General features: G+C 36.5%; 1 protein-coding gene across 1 annotated transcript in view; it reads right to left on the bottom strand.

Moving 5' to 3' along the window:
• Positions 1 to 8,566: 8,566 nt before the first annotated feature.
• trabd2a (TraB domain containing 2A) overlaps positions 8,567 to 18,035 on the bottom strand; it is an 83,610-nt gene continuing 74,141 nt past the window's right edge. The window contains exons 6-7 of the mRNA XM_015361687.2: positions 14,342 to 14,608; positions 8,567 to 10,273 (exon numbers count right to left, since the gene is read on the bottom strand). Of these exons, the coding sequence (XP_015217173.1) occupies positions 10,078 to 10,273; positions 14,342 to 14,608 (463 nt within the window). The 3' untranslated portion in view covers positions 8,567 to 10,077. The remainder of the gene's footprint in view (positions 10,274 to 14,341; positions 14,609 to 18,035) is intronic.

The raw sequence follows: 18,035 nt of genomic DNA on the forward strand, positions 1-18,035 counted from the left end.
ATTATTTCCCTGGAATTAAAAAAGCAAATCTGTTTTTTTAAACAAAGGGAGTACAATTTCTTTACATGTCAGTGCTATAGACAGGAGAGACAGAGCCTCTGCCTTCTGAATAGACAGAGTTCCAGTCTGCTCTGTACTGAGAAAGAACTCCTCTGTTGTTGTTTTGTATGTTGAGAGTAAAAAAAAAAAGTTCTTTTTTTCATTCTTATTCAGTTCTGCTGTCTGAAGTGATTTTTTTGTTTAGTGCTAATGTGCCGTTAAAATATTCTGGCAGGCTTATGTTCAGTGGAAAAATAAGTATAAGTATGGAACATGGTTAATTTAAAACCAATATGGTGAACGAAGTATGCAGAATTAAAGTTGTTTTTTTCTCAGATGTTAATAATGGTCAAAACAGCAATATTACCTTGGCTGCTTATGCTGGGTTTTATGAAAAAAAAAAATTAAAACCTTTAAAATCACCCTTCCTAAGGAAATCCGATAAATACAATTCACTGAAGAAATGAAAGGTGAAAAACATTGAGAAGATTAAAGTTATATTTAAATGTACAAAAAGTTCACAATTTAAAACGAAATTTAATATTTTAAACTTATCGGTTAAAGAACTGTTTTTATATCGAGCTGGATATCTTTACTTTTAGATGTGGTGCAAACTGACATTTTTAAATTACTTTAATGAGATACTGATGGAAAAAATGTTGCATAATTCTTACTCTGGCTTCCACTACAGATTTCTCTTTTCTCCTTAACAAAACGATTATTGTAGTTCAATATTTGGAGGATACAATATCACTGTATTGTAATTGAGATCATCAGATCTCAATTCAATTAAAAGTGATTTAGAAATAACTGATTAATGTTACTTGATTTTCTGTACTGCTAATTATAGATCATGTATACATACAGTCTACATTTTCAATAAGTCACTGTTCTAATCTCACTCAGCTGTGTATGATGCAAAACTGTGTATTCACTTGCAAATAAAAAGCTTACAGACCACATTATTTACAGTAGCCAAAGCGTCAGTAAGCCGATACAACTGTAAATTTTTACCAAAAACAAAAATGGATTATTCCCAATATACGCACTCTATTTCAGCTTGCTCTTGAGTACAAGTCAGGAAATATTTAGAGGATACAAATATGAAACTTTATTTTGAAGAAACACTACAAGGCAATCTTTTCAGTATCAGTCTAACTTTGAAACCTGTGCTAAAATGTATTTTCTTAGCAAATAACTTCTAAAAAATATGAACGAACAAAGGGAAGATACTGTACATTTCTGTATATGAATAGTAAGAAGATAAACAATTAATTTAGTTTTTGGAAAAGCATTTGAAATACACATGGTACAGCGATGGAACAGTTGCTAAGATATGGTGAATCCAAACTTTATTACTCAACACAGGTGCTTTAATACAAAACATGTGTTTCCACTGAATCCCCACTGATAGCTGAGAATCTATTCCCATAGGTGTGCTTGGAGTTCAAAGGCTTTCCCTGACCACTTTTTCAGATGGTGCTTCATCATCTTTTTAAAGAGCATCCCAGGGGATTGTGGGAACAGAAGCAGCTGTTACTACAGACGAAAAAAATTAAAAGCCACATGCTCGATTTAAAGATGGATCTGGTTTGGAACCCAAAGATTTAGAAAATCAGGTAAGATGGCAATTTGAGTACATTCACAGCATAAAATCTATTTTTCCCATTAAAACATGTCAGCAACTGACAGGACATATATCTTGATGTACAGTGCAAATTAATGTACAAAAAGGAATGTTAGGTTTGCTTTAAAAATACTAAAGGTCAAAATCAGGTGTTTTTTTAAACTTTTAACCACTCTTTATAGAAAGTGTTCAGTGTAATTTTTTAATTGGTTATCTATGACTTTCTAACCTTAAGGATGTACTGTAGATGCCCATGTTTTCTAGAGAGGTTTTAATCATAATTGGATTCCCAAGTTTCATTTTCAGTTTGTGTCATGCATAAGCTTGTATTTGAAAAGAGTCGCTGTTTATTCACAGGATGAAAAGCACAAATACACAAGTCTTTTGTGTATTTCACAAGAAGTTTGAATAAGTCCTGTCACGCTATCTATCTGAAAGCTACAAACATCATGCACAAAGGCAATCATTTTGAAGTAATATACCAGTCTTGAATAGTTTGCTCTCTTTAATGTGGAATTGAGAAGGTGATCTATGAAGACAATTTGTTTGATGTCTCATGATTTGAAAATGATCACCTAAAAAGTCACTACAAAGCCAAGGTTTGCATTAATTTTAAGCAATAATCATCTATGAAGAATATCGCCAATAATTAATAAGGCATAATTTTGTGCTCTGAAGACTTATGAAGAAGGTAAGGCAGACATGCAGGTATCTGAAGCACTGCATTTAATGGAAAACAGACATACACTGTACCAGACATCTGATATAGGGATTTAGACCCAGAGCACAGAATTAACAAGGCAAAATCTAAGGCAAAAGCCATAGATCCTATTTTCACTGCAGTTAACTCCAGCGGCAGAAGCATGCTTATCTTTGACCAAACTGAAATCAACAAGCACTTCTATGAAGTTTAAAACTCATCTTGCAGCAATTAGCAACATTAAAAGCAACAGAAACTGTTATCCTTTCTCAGATTCACTGCCTGTACTTTTAAGGGTATTATTACAGGTTTACATGTGTCTGTAAGTCAAGATAAAGTTTAAAAATAAACATCATATTAACAAAGAAATACACCTGTACGTCTTTACTACTACTTTACTGTACTAAACAAACTCTGATATTGTTTGCTTTATTTAAATATGTACAGTATGCCAGCATTTGATAAAAACAATATTGTAATATTTTCAGATATTAGGCAGTGTTCTTCACTAAAGCTCTAAAATAAAGTGTCAATATGGCAATCAGCCATTGGATGCATACCTGCTAGTTAATGGTTTATGGAAAACAGGCATTGTATACAACTAATTCTGAGAAATAGACTTTGTAGAAAATCCATGAAGTACTGTTCCCTCTTGTCAGTGAAAGAGAAAATTGTGTTAGACCCCGAAATTAAAAGACATCCATGAAACTTTGCTTCTCTTTGTCCAAATAATACTTTGGTGGAGTTTTTCGGAAAAAACAAATTTGGTGTAAGGCGACCTGAGAACGAAAATAAATTACAGTAGCGCTACTCATTTGGGAATTTCTGTCTTGTCAACATATAATACAGAAATAAGACAGATTTTAAGACTAATAATGGAAAAACCAAGGGAAATTTCCAGACAATATCATATACATGGCTGTGTGCTAAATACGTATTTCACTCGTGTTAATTTAATTAAAAGTAAACAACATTGCTCAGGCAACAGAAGTATATGCTCCTATATTAGCATAAAAAGATATGTGTTTTTGAATGTTAAAATCACAAGATTAATAACCAATTGTACTTGAGGAAACAAGAGATGCTATTCATAAGCAACTGAAACTAATCTTCCAGCAGTTGCACAAACAGGTATAGTACCCATGGATTAGAGAATTGCTACTGTAGTACTCATCCATAATTAGGATGACAAAACTGGATCAAATAATTATAAACTCTTGGGTGCGACTTGTGTTACATGCAAATATTAATTAGAACTAAACAAGACGGTCAGATCATCTAAAGAGGTATAAGATCCTAGTAGGTCATCTAATAAAGTTGCTCAATTAATTCTGAAACTACAAATGCATGGATTGAGAATTGGTTTATACAGTGAGTTGGAAAAGAAAATTGTCCCCTTCCAATGATCTCCCATTTTATTTGAGCTCAGGCTCAAATTCTGTTAGAAAGCCATTTCTACAGCAAGGTAATGAGAATGTATCACTGTTCAAGCCCTTCAATACTTATGAATTCCTTCAGAACAGCTTAGTTTGCTGCGGTTTTTGAAGAATGTAGAGTGTGTTCAAGGTCTTTTCCCAAAGCGGCTTAGTATTAAGGTTAATCTCAAAAAGATACAGCACCACAACATGAATGGGGTCATAAATTTGAAGTTGGAAAGGACATTTGCAACAGCTTTTGCATCTTAATGTGGTGTATAACCGTTTGGTCCAGCTAATTACATGAAAATGTAATTTCCATTACAGATAGATACTAGCTAAGGTAGTATCATCTGTAATGGAAATTATGAACTGAAGTTTAGGAGGGATAACAACAAGTAAATATCGAACAGCTGCACCTACTGCGATCACCATCACTACCAAAGTAGCTACATAAACTAAATTCAAATGCATTCATCTTAAGCATCCCTCCTCCAACCCATTTCCATTTTGCAGCTGCCCAGGAGGCTACCCATTAACAAAGCCAAACTCCTCTCACCAAGTATTCTTAGCATTCGCAAGCATTCAATCCTTGGATGTTGTTGTCCCTAGTGAAATGTCATTTAGGGCATCCTAAATTATATAGACGTTTTCTAGTTCATCGCAAAGAGGCTTCAGATCAATAGTTATTTACAACAACAACTAAACAGCACCCACATTACACAAGATACAACATAAAAGATCTGTAACCTAAAATCCTCTATAAATACAAATGGATTCAGAAACAGTTTCTTCCCCCAAGCAGTCTGTGTCATAATCAGCACCTGCACTTTAAGGTACTGCACTGTTTGCACTATGTCCTGTCGCAGCTGTATTTTAATGTCTTTTGTCTATTTACTGTCCTTGTCTGTTTGTCATTTGTGCCTATTTGTTTTCTCTAATGTTACTGGGTACAGTTGAATGAGTAAGAAGTCCAATACACTTATTGTATATGGCAAATAAAGAAATCTTGAATCTTGACATCTTAAATGGGCCAACAAGAGGAACACCTGGCATCGTAAACAAACAGTATACAACCCATTCCCAGATCTCCCTTCCTATAATCCTGGATGTCCAGAAGTGAAAGGGACTTAATCTCCCTGTTCTAAAAAAACACCACCAAATCCAAAACTATAACAAGGTCAACTCACCTACTGCTTCTCCTTTCTGTTAACTCCATCTCCTTTGCCTGACCTTTCTCTCTCCTGTGTCTTTTTATGATGTCTTTCTGTTTGTTAAATGTTTATTCTTCAGTTTTTATTAACCAGAGTAGAAACTTTCTTTTGATCCTCTGTCTCTCACAGCCCACCCACAGCTAGGTAAATAGCTCAGTTTCAACATATTGTTTTTTATATATTATGACCTTTAAGGTTGGGACTACATTAATAAATATTTCATGACAATTTAATGACAAAGGCCCTCATTTCTTACACATAGGCCAGTTACAAGAAGAAAAGTTCACAATTACACAGCCCGATATAGCTATCGGTTAATAACACTTAAAGATACCTTCATTTTGGATTTCTAAATCTGAAAACTGCTAAATTGTATTACCGCTCTAGGGTAATGACACAGGCAGCAGTGGGGAAGAGGAGAGACAAAGCATGCAGTGACATTGAAATTCATGTTTTATGGTCTTGTTCGCTTACTGGACACATTCAATTAATGAACAACTAATAAATTCTCAGGAATATACTGAATAGGAACTAATTAGAATTAATATTCTATCCTTTCTCACACTTGAATTGAAATAATTACATCATCCTTATTTTATTTTGTAGTTTTGAAATATTTTAATTTTGTAAGTAGTTTAAATACATGTTTTGAACTATCCCCTCAAATTTGGTGCCACATTTAACTCAGTGTCCTTGGTGACTGCTTAGTGCTGAACTCAAAGGGATGTGGTCTTCTAACACGCTAAATGAACTAAATCTTTTTACTCTTGAAAAGAGGAGACTGTAAGTATATAGCCAATAGTGTTAAAGGGCAGTGGGATGGCTGTGTGGCTAGCCCCCTCACAGCGTTGGGCCCTGGGTTCAGTTCCTAGGGTGCCATCTGCATGGAGATTGTATGTTCTCCCCATGTTCGTATGGGTTTCCTCCCACAGTCCAAAGACATACTGGTAGGTTAACGGGCATTGGGGAAAACTGACTTTGTTGTGAGAATCTGCGTTTGTGTCTGTGTGCCTGCCCTGCCCATCCAGGGTGTATCCTGTCTTGTTCCCAATGCCGGCCGGGATAAGCTCCGGCTCCCTGTGACCCCCATATTGGATAAAGCAGTTTGAAAGTGGATAGATGGAATAGTATTTTAAGACTACTGTGTAAAAATTATGTACCTCTTAATATAATTCTGAATCAAGGTATTGGAACTGTGAAGCAGATGATGCAAATTAAAAAATCAGAAGCACTCGTTTCATATTTGAAGTGGGCTGTCAAATTTCCTTCAGATTAATTCTTTATCGACTGAGCCTCCCAAGCAGAGTTCCTGAGAAACTGTGCTGCAAAAGGGGACACTACAGTTGATATACAGTACAAGTTTAACATCAACAAAAAAACAGAACTATAGCAAAGAGTGATCAAATACCAGCACTAAAACTATTTTTGTCCTCTACAATCTTCAGCATTTTTACTAGCAGCATTTAAATGGGATAACATTGCAGCCAGCTGGTCACTGGGCAGCCTTGGCAGACATGCATGCTATCTCAAGTTATTTCAAAATGCCTTTTGGACATATTGCCCATACTTATGGGACAGTCACTGAGGTGACAGGGGGGTCACTATGATGGCCATAGCCAAGAAGAACTATTACTGTGAACTAAAATTAATGTAATCTTCCTCTACCATCACAATTGGTTTATTAAAATCTATTAGATATGGTTAATAGTTATTTGTATTCCTATTTAGTTTCCCAGAATCTAAAATGCCCCAGTGATGATCTGTTTTTTCCTCTTTATGATTATTTTACATTAATGGGTATTTGCAGAGGCATCCAGAGGACATTGCAGTTTATGCTTAAACCTTATGTTTTGGAGGGGGAACCAAATATATTGAATAGAAAATAAAATGCTCTCAAAGTCAATGCCTAATATGATGACTAACTCATCTGTATGTAATCCAGCAAAGCTAGCCTAGTTCATACATTTTTTTGGTTAATCTGTTGCAGGACCCGTTATTTCTTTACAAAATAGCATTTCTTCAAAAAAATCGTCCTCCCCGCTATATGGAATGAAGCAGGCTAAGAGGCTTTTACCAGCAATGTCAGTTTATTCATCCAGCTGAGGTAATTATTTACTTTCTTTAATCTAAAAATTCTAAAAATAATTCTAAAATCAATCTCAAAATATAAATGGCTAAATACAGTGAGGAGACTGTTTTGATCCTCGGCGTATTTACTGTATGTGGCAGACCTGTTGCAAAAAAGATTGAAACTTGAGCTGGCTACACAGATTCTAATTGCTTGTAAATAGCCGGACTAGAGGGGAATTTGTTAATTATTAGTAAAATGGTTAAGGGTTTAGAAATGCACATTGTCACATGGATGGTTTGATATTTAAAGGGTGATTCCTAGAGTTTATATTCACAAAATGTACAATGACTCCAAAAAGGAAACATACAGGAAACTTTATTGTAGGCCTTGGTGAAGATGTTAGACATTACTTCAGCAACTGAGTTCAAGGGGAACTTTACGGAGCACAGGTTGAGCAAGCCCAAATTGGAATTTAGCCAAAACGCTCCTGGTCTTTTGAGCAGTGTCTAAGAATTAAAGACCTTAGTTTAACATCTCATCCAAAGTAATACATCTCCTACAGCACAGTGTTACCAGTCACAGGTCCAACTCTGGTCCAAAAAGAACACTGTTACTACTGGTCCAGTAATAACACTTATAGTGGCAAAATCTGTTCCAGTAGGGCATATTATTTTCTATGTCACGAAAAAAAATCCATGCCTTAAACACATAGATGGAATTACTGCAATGTACACCAGCAGCAAATTTACAATTGTGTTCAGTGAACTAAATTGAAACCTATCAACAGTTCCATACATGTGGTTACAAAGGCAGAAGAATCCACTTTTAAATACTGATGTATGTTTCCACTAGATGGCAACAGTATCCTGGGTGAATTCACACAATTTATAAGATAGGATTAATCTTCTAACCTCCAAAAGGGAACTGATGGCTCTGTTAAGTTTTTATGGCCAAAACTATTAGTGGCATAAGTGGAAATCAGGCATACCTCATACCTACAAACACATTAATTACTTTAACATTTTTTGGGATTAACACAGATCACTAAAACTGGAGGCCCCTATTATTTTTAAGTCTCTTTGTTGAAAGCCTATTATACATACACTAAAAGGTAAACCCTCACATATCTTCTCCAATTCTGTAGCACAATTCTCCAGAATTGGGCCCTCAGAACCTGGTGGTTGTGATGAAAACGAAGCTCTTGAGAACATAAAACGTAATACAGTTGTTTTAAATTCAATTTGAAATATTTCGACTTTGATGGCAATTGTACTGTAACTTCAATGTCTTCTTTTATTATAATACTATCAAGTACTACGTTAAGAAAAGATAACCCTTTCTATTGTCTGTGAAACAAAATTGAATACCTCAATTAACACCTAAATTCATATTTGAATAAACCCACAGGTGTGAGAACATTAATAATGACAAAATATAGATTTAAAGAACATCTACAGTACAAGGATAAAAAAGTTGGAGTTTCTTTCATTCCAACTTCCATTGATCAAAAATTATGTCATGTGTGTGTCTGTTCCCACTTTTTATTTCCACCTGCTCTATGTAAGCTGTAGTATTAATGATCGGTTTCTTCACGTTAGTGAATCAGTCCTGGTACTTTAGCCACAATGTAGGTTTAACTCACCTGGCCACTGACTTCCCATTCCATGCACTTCCTGTGTAAGATGACGAGCACAATCTAACCTGTCTGCTGACTGAAATTAGCATCTTTATATCTTGGAAGGGGTATAAAATACAACCTCAATGTTGCACCTTGTTATAATTAAGACATTTCACTCATAACTTTGGTGTAAAGTATATTCCTAGAGCCGTGTTTCACATCTTAACTATGTTCTTTAACATTCCAATAGCTAAAAGACCAAATGGCCACTCAAACCATTACTTATGTCACAGTTTCCTCCTTTGCTGCTATTTCCTTTGGTATTTATGGGGCCAGTTTTAAAGGCTTTGATGTTTTAAATTTGGAATTGTTAATTGTTTTCTTTTTGTACCCACCCAAAACTGAGAATTTAACCCTCTAATCCACATTGGTATACATCATAAGAATATCAAAACATATTTACCTATATGTGATTATTTAATGGTTGGGTATTAATCTATTTGAGCATTTCTGGCACTGTAATTCAAGGAGATGCTGGTAGAAAGTGAGTTCAAATTCCCAAATAATGGAAAACAGTTAAGAGTACCCTTTAAAAAAAGCCTGTTTCAGAAAACTACAACAAGTAACGTGTAAAGGTAAAGCATAATCGTGGACTCAAATTATTAGTAATATCTTAGCACTTACTTAACATTAGCAATTGATGGAGCTTGTTTTATTAGATTTAACAGTAGAGCATACTGGAAAAATGAAATACAAGATGAGCCACATTTATAAAAAAAACAAAACATAGCTGTTAACTTCTAGGAGGTATTAAAAAAAGATTTTTACATATCACAGTAAGGACTGCAACACTCAAAATACTTTAGGTTACGTGAGACTACATAAATAAATTAAATGAGTAACCTCTACTTTAAAACATTTAAACAAAAACATCTCTGAACAAAACCAAAAAGCATAATACTTAAAGTCAACATAATCATTCTCACATCCACATGATATGACATCCTGTATATTATAAGAGTTTTGATCAGTCTAAGATAGGAAAATATTTCTATTATAGATGTGGTTAGTGCCAGTATTATCCAGAAAAATATAATGCTTTTTATTTTTACAAAAAATCATAATTTCATTTTATATTTCTAAATTACACCTATAATACAGTAGTTATATACACTTCCCAAGGCATTATGGGATAGAAAAACAGATTCTTCAGAAGAGAAGAATAAATTAATGGGTAGAAAATAATGCTTCCTGAAGATAGTGGAAGGACTGCCCATATTATTTAATTTGCCAACCAAACATTTCAGACGAGTCCAACGGTTCTCCACTGAAACCCGTCCATCCATTTACTCTTGTGTTCTGCTTCAGACAGATGAGCAGTGGAGCTGGGAGTCTAGTATAGCTCTAACGTCAATGTGTGAGCAAATACTGTCAATACGAGAGTAAAGAATGACAAAGTAGAAGACGAGGCAGAATTCAGGCATGTTCTGATGTGACTGGATCTCCCATATCCCCGAGGTGGGGGCTGGACTGTGATGTATCCATTTATAATTCGGACCAGTGGAGGAGGAGGAGGTGCAACAGTAGTGCTGAAAGACAAAACAAGGATAAAGGACAATTAGGCCCGTTGTATGAGGGCGACTGCTAGGCTATATGCTTTTTTTAGAACATGTCCTACAGTATCCCCTTATCCTCACATTTCCTTTTTTGGGGGGCACCTAATTATTTTGAAGAACCGATCCATTTAATTTACACTCTCGCTTGATTAGATCTTTTTAACCTGTTTTTGCACTTTGTGCTTGGTTTCAAGAATACCCAGCTGCAGGTGTGTCGTTGCCATGAAATGTAGTAAAGAATTCCTTTTATTATCCGCAAAACTGCTTATTAAACGTGTACTCCCCTCATGTCTTTCTAAACACCTCTCGGTAGACGACCCTGGTGATGAAGTGCAGGAGTGGGGGAGAAAAGCACATTATCCAAGTCCCGTTACTCTGAATCCACACATCTGAGAGAATGGAATCCTGTGCAAATGCAACTCTAAAAGTGAAATAGGCTCAATACTAATCACTAGGATTTGAAAGCAGTTTTATTAAAAAATCTAAATAAGCAAGTACAGCTCAGTTAGCCTCAGTGATTAATAGTTCCGCTGGCATGAAGACCAGAAACAGACAATTGCAGCACTACTGCTCTAAACCATTCGGAAATTATAGACATAAAGGTGTTTTTGTCCTCGAATTTTCTTTTTGTCCTCAAATTTGTATTTCCTAGAACCTACTTGACAAAATCACATAGGTGATGTACTTACATTTCCCTTTTGACAGAGCAAGGCTATGGACTGAGTGGTAATTGCTACTCTCAGTGGTGATTAAGCACAGCGTTAAATCGCTGTTCTTTCCCCCACTGATCTGCTCACACGTGCTACATCCCCATCTGCCAGAAAGGTCACTGCAAACACTTTCCTGTTTGGATTGTAGATTCCTGGCAAGGGCAGACATGGCAGATTCTGACTTTCTTTTAGAAAGTCAATTTATTATACAAGACTGACAGAACCTTCACAGGCTACTAGCGACAGCCCTTCAGTTGAAACAGCTCACCGCTCCACTAAGCAAATGTTGTGCATCTGAACAGCCAACAGATATGAACCCTGCTGTGCCTGTGTGGTCTTTCCTTCACTGTTCCATGCTTAAACGGCAGAGCAAATTCACCTACTGGGATTTCTTGATAAATGTTCTGCACTAGGAGTTGGCTGCAATCCCATTGTTCAAAGTTGCTGATCTCACCCATGCTACAAATAGGCTTTCTGTTAGCCTGCACAACAAGGCGGGAGAAAAATGAATCACCAACATCTACCACATTTCCTTTGTAAAATGTGTGTGAAACGAAGTTGGATTTCGTTGTTTATTGTGTCTAATGCAATATGAAACACATTTGAAATATTGCCACTGATCCCCCAAAACCCTTTTTCTGGGAGCTGCTAGAGTTCACCTTATCTGCCAAAAATGTCTACATTCCTCTGGGATTGTAAAGCACGCAAAATTGGGATGTTACAAATGGCTAGATCTCGCCCAAGAAACCATGTTTTTTTCTGAGCCTGAAGCACTAGCAAAAGATGCTGGTCTTTAAAAACAATTGTGGAAATAATAATGTGATTGAAGCAAAAAGATACCTTCAAGAGCGCCACAGACAATTAAATGAGGTTTTGCTGAGACGTAAGTGTGTGCAGCATGAGATTTGGTCAAGGAGTGGAAAAGTGCCAACTGGCTCTAGTGCTAAAGACCTGGAAGAGGGATGGCAAATGAATACAGGAGAGTAGGCCTCAGTCAATCCACCAAGCCTGCTGAGAATTAACATTAAATCATTTCAGCTAGGCCTTTTGATGTTCATACTTCCAAACCAGAGCAGTTGTGACTGGAACTAGGCCAGTGAAAACAAACTGACAGGTTCTTATGCTGTGACTGGCCAATGACAAAGACACAGAGAACCCAATTGCAAGCTAAAATGCATCTGACCCAATAATACGTTAAATAATTTAATGCAAAGATTTTTTTTAAAAAAAAAAGAAAGTTGGGTGGTATGCTATTGCAACGGCTGACCTGAACCTGAAATTAGCTTGCATATTTAATCAGCATGAAATCCAAATGTTTTCATCACTACCATATGCTTTTCATTAATAATATTTACTTTTCATTGATTGGTCTTGGCTGCAAAACTTGGATATGTCCCTAGATTTTCCACTTATTTTAGAAGTTAGAATTCAGAACGGTTGCTCATTTTTCTCTCACTGTTCTTTAAGTTCCAACACTGTAAGCCTGTTTATTTTTGTTTAACTTGCATCACAAGGCTTCGTTCTCTGGCAGCAAAATCAGACACATAAGGTGTAATACAGAATGATGTGTCAGCATGTGGTACCACATAAAGAGTAACAAGAAAATCTTTATATTTTCTTATGCTGGAAGGAATCATAATATACACTTCAAGAAGTGTTTTGACTACCAAAACATAAAATAATATTTGAAAAAAATATTTGGTACCATTATCTGGGCATTCTGTCATAACTTTAGTGAGGTTATGTTTTGTTTGGGAGGCTGCAGACAACATGATCTATTTTTTAAAAAATATATGATGTGTCCCAGCTGGTTAAGCAAAATCTGTGTTTTTCCATTATTGTCAAATATCAGGAACTCTAGGTGAAATTTTTAATCTTTAAACCTTTAAAATAGATGAACAGGCAATTTCTCAGAACACAATTAAAAAATAACATTTGGAGTTAAATAAATTGTTTTAATATTTTCCCTTGTAAATGACACTTTCTTCCTATGTCTGTGCCAATATTGTCTACTAAAGATGGATGTCAAACTCCTGGCTTCTAGTCACTTATACGTTTGTTAAACCACATTTCCCTTGACTGATTGTTCTTAACCCATATTCATTATCCACAGTCAAACGCTTATCAAAGTGAAAAGACTGGGAAATAAGTATCAGGGGTATCTTTGCCTTTTCACTGCCAAGAAGCCCAGAAGCTGGGCCTGTCTGGAAATGCATCATTGACGTCTTTTCAATGATGCACCATTGTAAATAAAAGGGAATTAAAAATGCTGACTTTCTTTGATATTCAAATACATTTCCTTTGGTAAAGCACCAAAATTTACTTTTAAAAGAAAACATTACCCTCTTACTATTGAAAAAACTTACCTATACATAAACTTTCAAAGGCTGCATTCAATAAAAAGATTTGCCCACTATTTGGTCATTTTAAATTTTCTCTAGAAACGTAGCTTCTAATTAACTGATATGATTTAACTATACATTATCTGGCCTTTCAAATCGGTTCTGTTTTCAGACTGGCTACATTTTTTAACCAAATGCCTTTTTTCTTCTAAATATGCATTCAGCAGATCCACCATACTTAAGAATTAATGAGCAGGTTTTAACAGAATCCTACAGTGGTGGGACTAGAGGAAGCTGAATACTGAATTAGCAAAAAAGGATGTGAGGTGATGTGTGCTTGCCTCTGGCAGACCTACTGGAGCAGGTCTAGATCATACAGATAACAGAGGCTAGATATTGCCGAGACTTGAAAATGAAACGTCATACCTGGAAATCAATTCAGAACCCAGCTGCAGCAGTTTGATAAACCTCAGGGAGGATCTCATAAGCTGTGCAATTTTAGCATTCTTAAGATCACTGATTAGTTAAGTTTTGCATATTTCCATTTTTCAACAGAGCTCCACTAGAAAAATTGGAATTGAAGCAATCTTAAAAAAGAAGTACATTTAAGATTCTCATTTTTGCGTTTCATACAGTCAACTTAGGCATGTTATGTCGACTGACAGGTATCAAAAAGCAGAACAATCCTGTTCACCTTTTTGCTCCAATCAATAATGCCAAATTTTACGCTCCTGACAAATCACAGCTTGCTGGCTTACCGAACACAGCCCCATTTTTAGTTAATATATGTAATACAATATATTTAATTAAATACATTATAAATAATTAAAAAATATTTAAATACATTAAAAAAAATTAAAGTTGATATGCATTACATATTTCCAGTACAGTACATTGCTGTTGTAATAATGCTATTCTATAAACGTGTTTAAGAGTGCTGCTACATTGCTGGAGTTAATGGGTGCGTCAGTGCTCCACCCGTGCACTACCTCTCCTCGATGCGGACCCACAGGTCGTTGAACTGGCGGAGGCGCTGCTTCTTCTGCTTGTTCTTGCGCTTCCTCTTCAGCTTGCGCTCCACCTTCTCCAGCAGGTCCAGGCTGTCTGGGAGGAGCACGTGGGGCAGCAGCTCCTCCTCCTCGTGCTGGGGCTGCTGGTGCTCGTGGAGAAAGGGCTCCAGGTGGGACGCAGGCTCCAGCTCCTGGCCGGGGGAGTACGGCGTGTGCAGAGGGAAAGAGGGCGCCCTCGCCTTCGCGCTGAGGGAAATGGGAGGAAAACAAAGCTGTGAGGGAGGGGGCGGCACCGTAGGATCCTAGGAACTACCCCAAAAGTGGCCGAGGGTTCAGAACACGTTAAACAGAATTATATATAAATGGCTTCTGCCTTTGTAGCTCAGGCCGTATATTCTAATTTGGGGGCGAAAGAAGAAAGCAAGTTGTATATAACATATATATTTTTTACATGGATGGCATGGTGTTGGAGTGGTTTGCATTGCTGGCTCACAGTGCTGGGGCCCTGGGTTCGCTTGCAGAACTGGGGTGCTGTCTTTGTGGGGTTTGTAAGTTCTTCCTGTGTTTGTGCTCCAGTTTCCTATCATAGTCCAAACACAAGCATGTTGGTTAACTGGGTTCTGGGAAAATTTGCCCTGGTACGTGTGCCCTGTCTTGCACCTGTTGCTTGCCAGCATAGGCTCCAACTCTCCTGTGGGGCCTACACTGGCAATGTATTGAATGAAGCAATCAGAAATAAAGATATAGTTTAGGTGCTAATGAGAATTTCTCATATTTCTATGTTCAGCAACAATGTAATATGATACAGCTTAGGGAGCTCTGTAAAGAGTCTCATTCATAAAATTTGTCCTTTTAAATCAACAATTTTAAAGAAGTCTTTTAAATAAAAAATAAATTTTAATTGGCGTATGCCATACCCTTTTCTAGTATTGTACCACTGGCTATGTATAAGGACCTAGACTAAAAAGAAAACATATCCCAAGAAGAATGTTTCACAAATCTGAACTTATTTAGAAAAACGTATGTTTTTCAGTTGGACAGTATCCACGTACATACATAAAAATAATAGACTCCATATCAAGATAATTAAATCCGTCTGAACACTGGAGCACAAACTGGATTTAGGAAAATAATTTGGAATTGTCATTTCTCTTCTTTTAATAAACTCCTTAAGGTTGAGATAACCAGTTTTCAATCACCTCAGATCACCCCTACATCTCTCATGCTTCCCAAATATCCACTGTCAAGAGCCTTTCACCTGGTCTCCAATTCTGAGCCCTTAAGCAGCCACAATTAAGCATCATTAAAAGTTCTGATTCAGCTCTCCCTGAAAATTTAAGGTTACTGGCACCTTAAACACAGGAGTAAAAACCTTTTTTTTTCTCTACTGTTACTGGGTACAGCTGAATGAAAAAGCATTCCAATAAAAAATCTTGAAGCACAGGAAGTGGAATAACTGGATTGACTAGATGAACAGTTTTTGTCCTCGGCTAACTATACACAGTGGCTAGGGGACTCCCATTACAGTAACTTTCTTTCTAGTTTTATTAAAATAATAACCTTTAAAGAGACAATGTAAAAGCTTGTTCACAATTTTCCCTGCTACTTGCTACTTTGCAGGAAGTTTGGGAATTTTCTTTGGTTTATGGAGACACCTTCTCCCCTTGAACGTGCTAACCATTTTTAAAATGGCTCAGATACACATAGTGTGTATGTGTGTAGTGTTCAGAGCCTTGCAGAAATGAGAATGTAAAGCAGCTTTATTGCAAATAGTTTGAAAGCAGAAACCCTAGTTTCTCTCGCACAATTTCAGTAGTCCACAGCCTTTAGCTTGGTAGTATCTTCGTCAATCTGGGGTCGCATCTATTTTGTCACATGGAGATGATAAAAACAAGCCTACTCACACAAGGAATTTCTCCTGCATTCGCTGAGAAAGGAGTTAGAGGGATTTTTTTGTATGAACATATTCTTTCAGATAAATGATGTTTGCTCCATCAAGATGTCTGTCTCCTGTTCCTCGAGAGAACCGGAAGGCCAGGATGAGGGCAGATATAGACCGATAACAGAAAGATTGCCTCCTGGCCAGATTGGCGATGCATAGCTCCAGTTTACCCTGATTATGCACCACAATGCAAGTTTAGAATTTTAATTATGTACTGTATTTCTACTTGTGTCATTCTGTTTCAAAACCACAAAAAGGCAAATAAGTAAACATTTTATCAAATGTTTTGCATCAAATGATTAAGGGGTGCAGAGAAAGAACGATTTAAACTTTGTATTTCCTCAGTATGAGGATCTAACTTCTAACACTGCTCTGGTGAAGTTCAGAGAATCTTAAGCTGACAGCTGAATAGAAATAATGGTATAAAGGACTAGGTGGTGCAGTGGGTTATTTCACAAGCCTTTCAAGTATTTAAGCTTTAAATGCCTGGGTTCCAATGCAGATTAAGTCACAAGTGTAAACCTAGAACCAAGTGAACATCTGACTGTTACAAAAGTAGCATATAATTTGGCTAAACAAAACCTCATGGAAGCAAGCACAATAGGAGAGTCCAGGAATTGATGAAGATACTCTTTCATCCCCATTGAGGGTATTGCTCTAGGGCTGAGCTGAGGAAGAGTCACAGTGGAAACACACATGTGGTAGCTTCTCTACACAGAAATATATACTTTCCATTGCCCCAGATACAGCACCTATCATCACTTAAATAAAATAGTCAATAAAATAATCTCTGAAAGTCACAAGATCCAATGTGTTGCATAATATTTAGGCCTTACCCAAAACAGAGAGAAGTCTCTGAGGCAATATTAAATGCAATGGAACCACTTCATTTTCTCACAATGAGCTTGAACCTAGATATATAAAATACAATTGAGGATATATAAATTCAAGCCTGATGTCTTCTTGACCGCCTTGGTTATGAGCTTAGCTTCAGTTTTCTATCACAAATCAAAAACGTTGAATTTATGTGGAAAACACAGTTCCAGCTGTGCTTTACGATAATTGTGCTGTAATAAGTTTGGTTGAGGCCCTGTTGCCCACAAGGAGGCATTCTTATACAATAAAAAACAGAACCAAAGGTTTTCCCTTATAAGCACAGTTAGAACAGTCTGATCTTCAGGACAGACCCTGCCTGTACAAGTGGAATTCTCTGATTTCGATGCTAGCACTGTGGGTATCAGTGAGCTAAATGGAAAGATAACATTACCCTACCATATCCTAGTTGGCTGTATATTTTCTTTTCAAAATCTAATAATAGAAATTAGAAAGAAGTTACATGAATCATTTGTTTAGGAGTGATCGCAAACTGTAAAACTGCAAATGCTAATTTACTTCTTTGACTGTTTGAGAGATAGCAATGGGACAAACATTTATGCATCGAATAATGAGCTGTCGACATATTCATCTTGCAATAAACAAGGTCTCAAAAGAACAGAAAGACAAATTATTGGTTAATGTTTTACATTATCTTCAGAAGGTACATTTTTTTGCAATAATTTAAGCATAACTGAACATCTGTTTTTGGTCTGTGGTAAAATTACACAAACTAAGGGTGTGCTTACTTGGAAAATGATTTCCATTTGAAATCTAGTCAGTAAAAAAAAAAAGGCAAAAATAAATATCACACAGCCCTCGGGCTGAAGCTGCACTACAAGGGACTGAACGGCATAT

Source organism: Lepisosteus oculatus, chromosome 3, assembly GCF_040954835.1.
Source record: "Lepisosteus oculatus isolate fLepOcu1 chromosome 3, fLepOcu1.hap2, whole genome shotgun sequence".
NCBI lineage: Eukaryota > Metazoa > Chordata > Actinopteri > Semionotiformes > Lepisosteidae > Lepisosteus > Lepisosteus oculatus.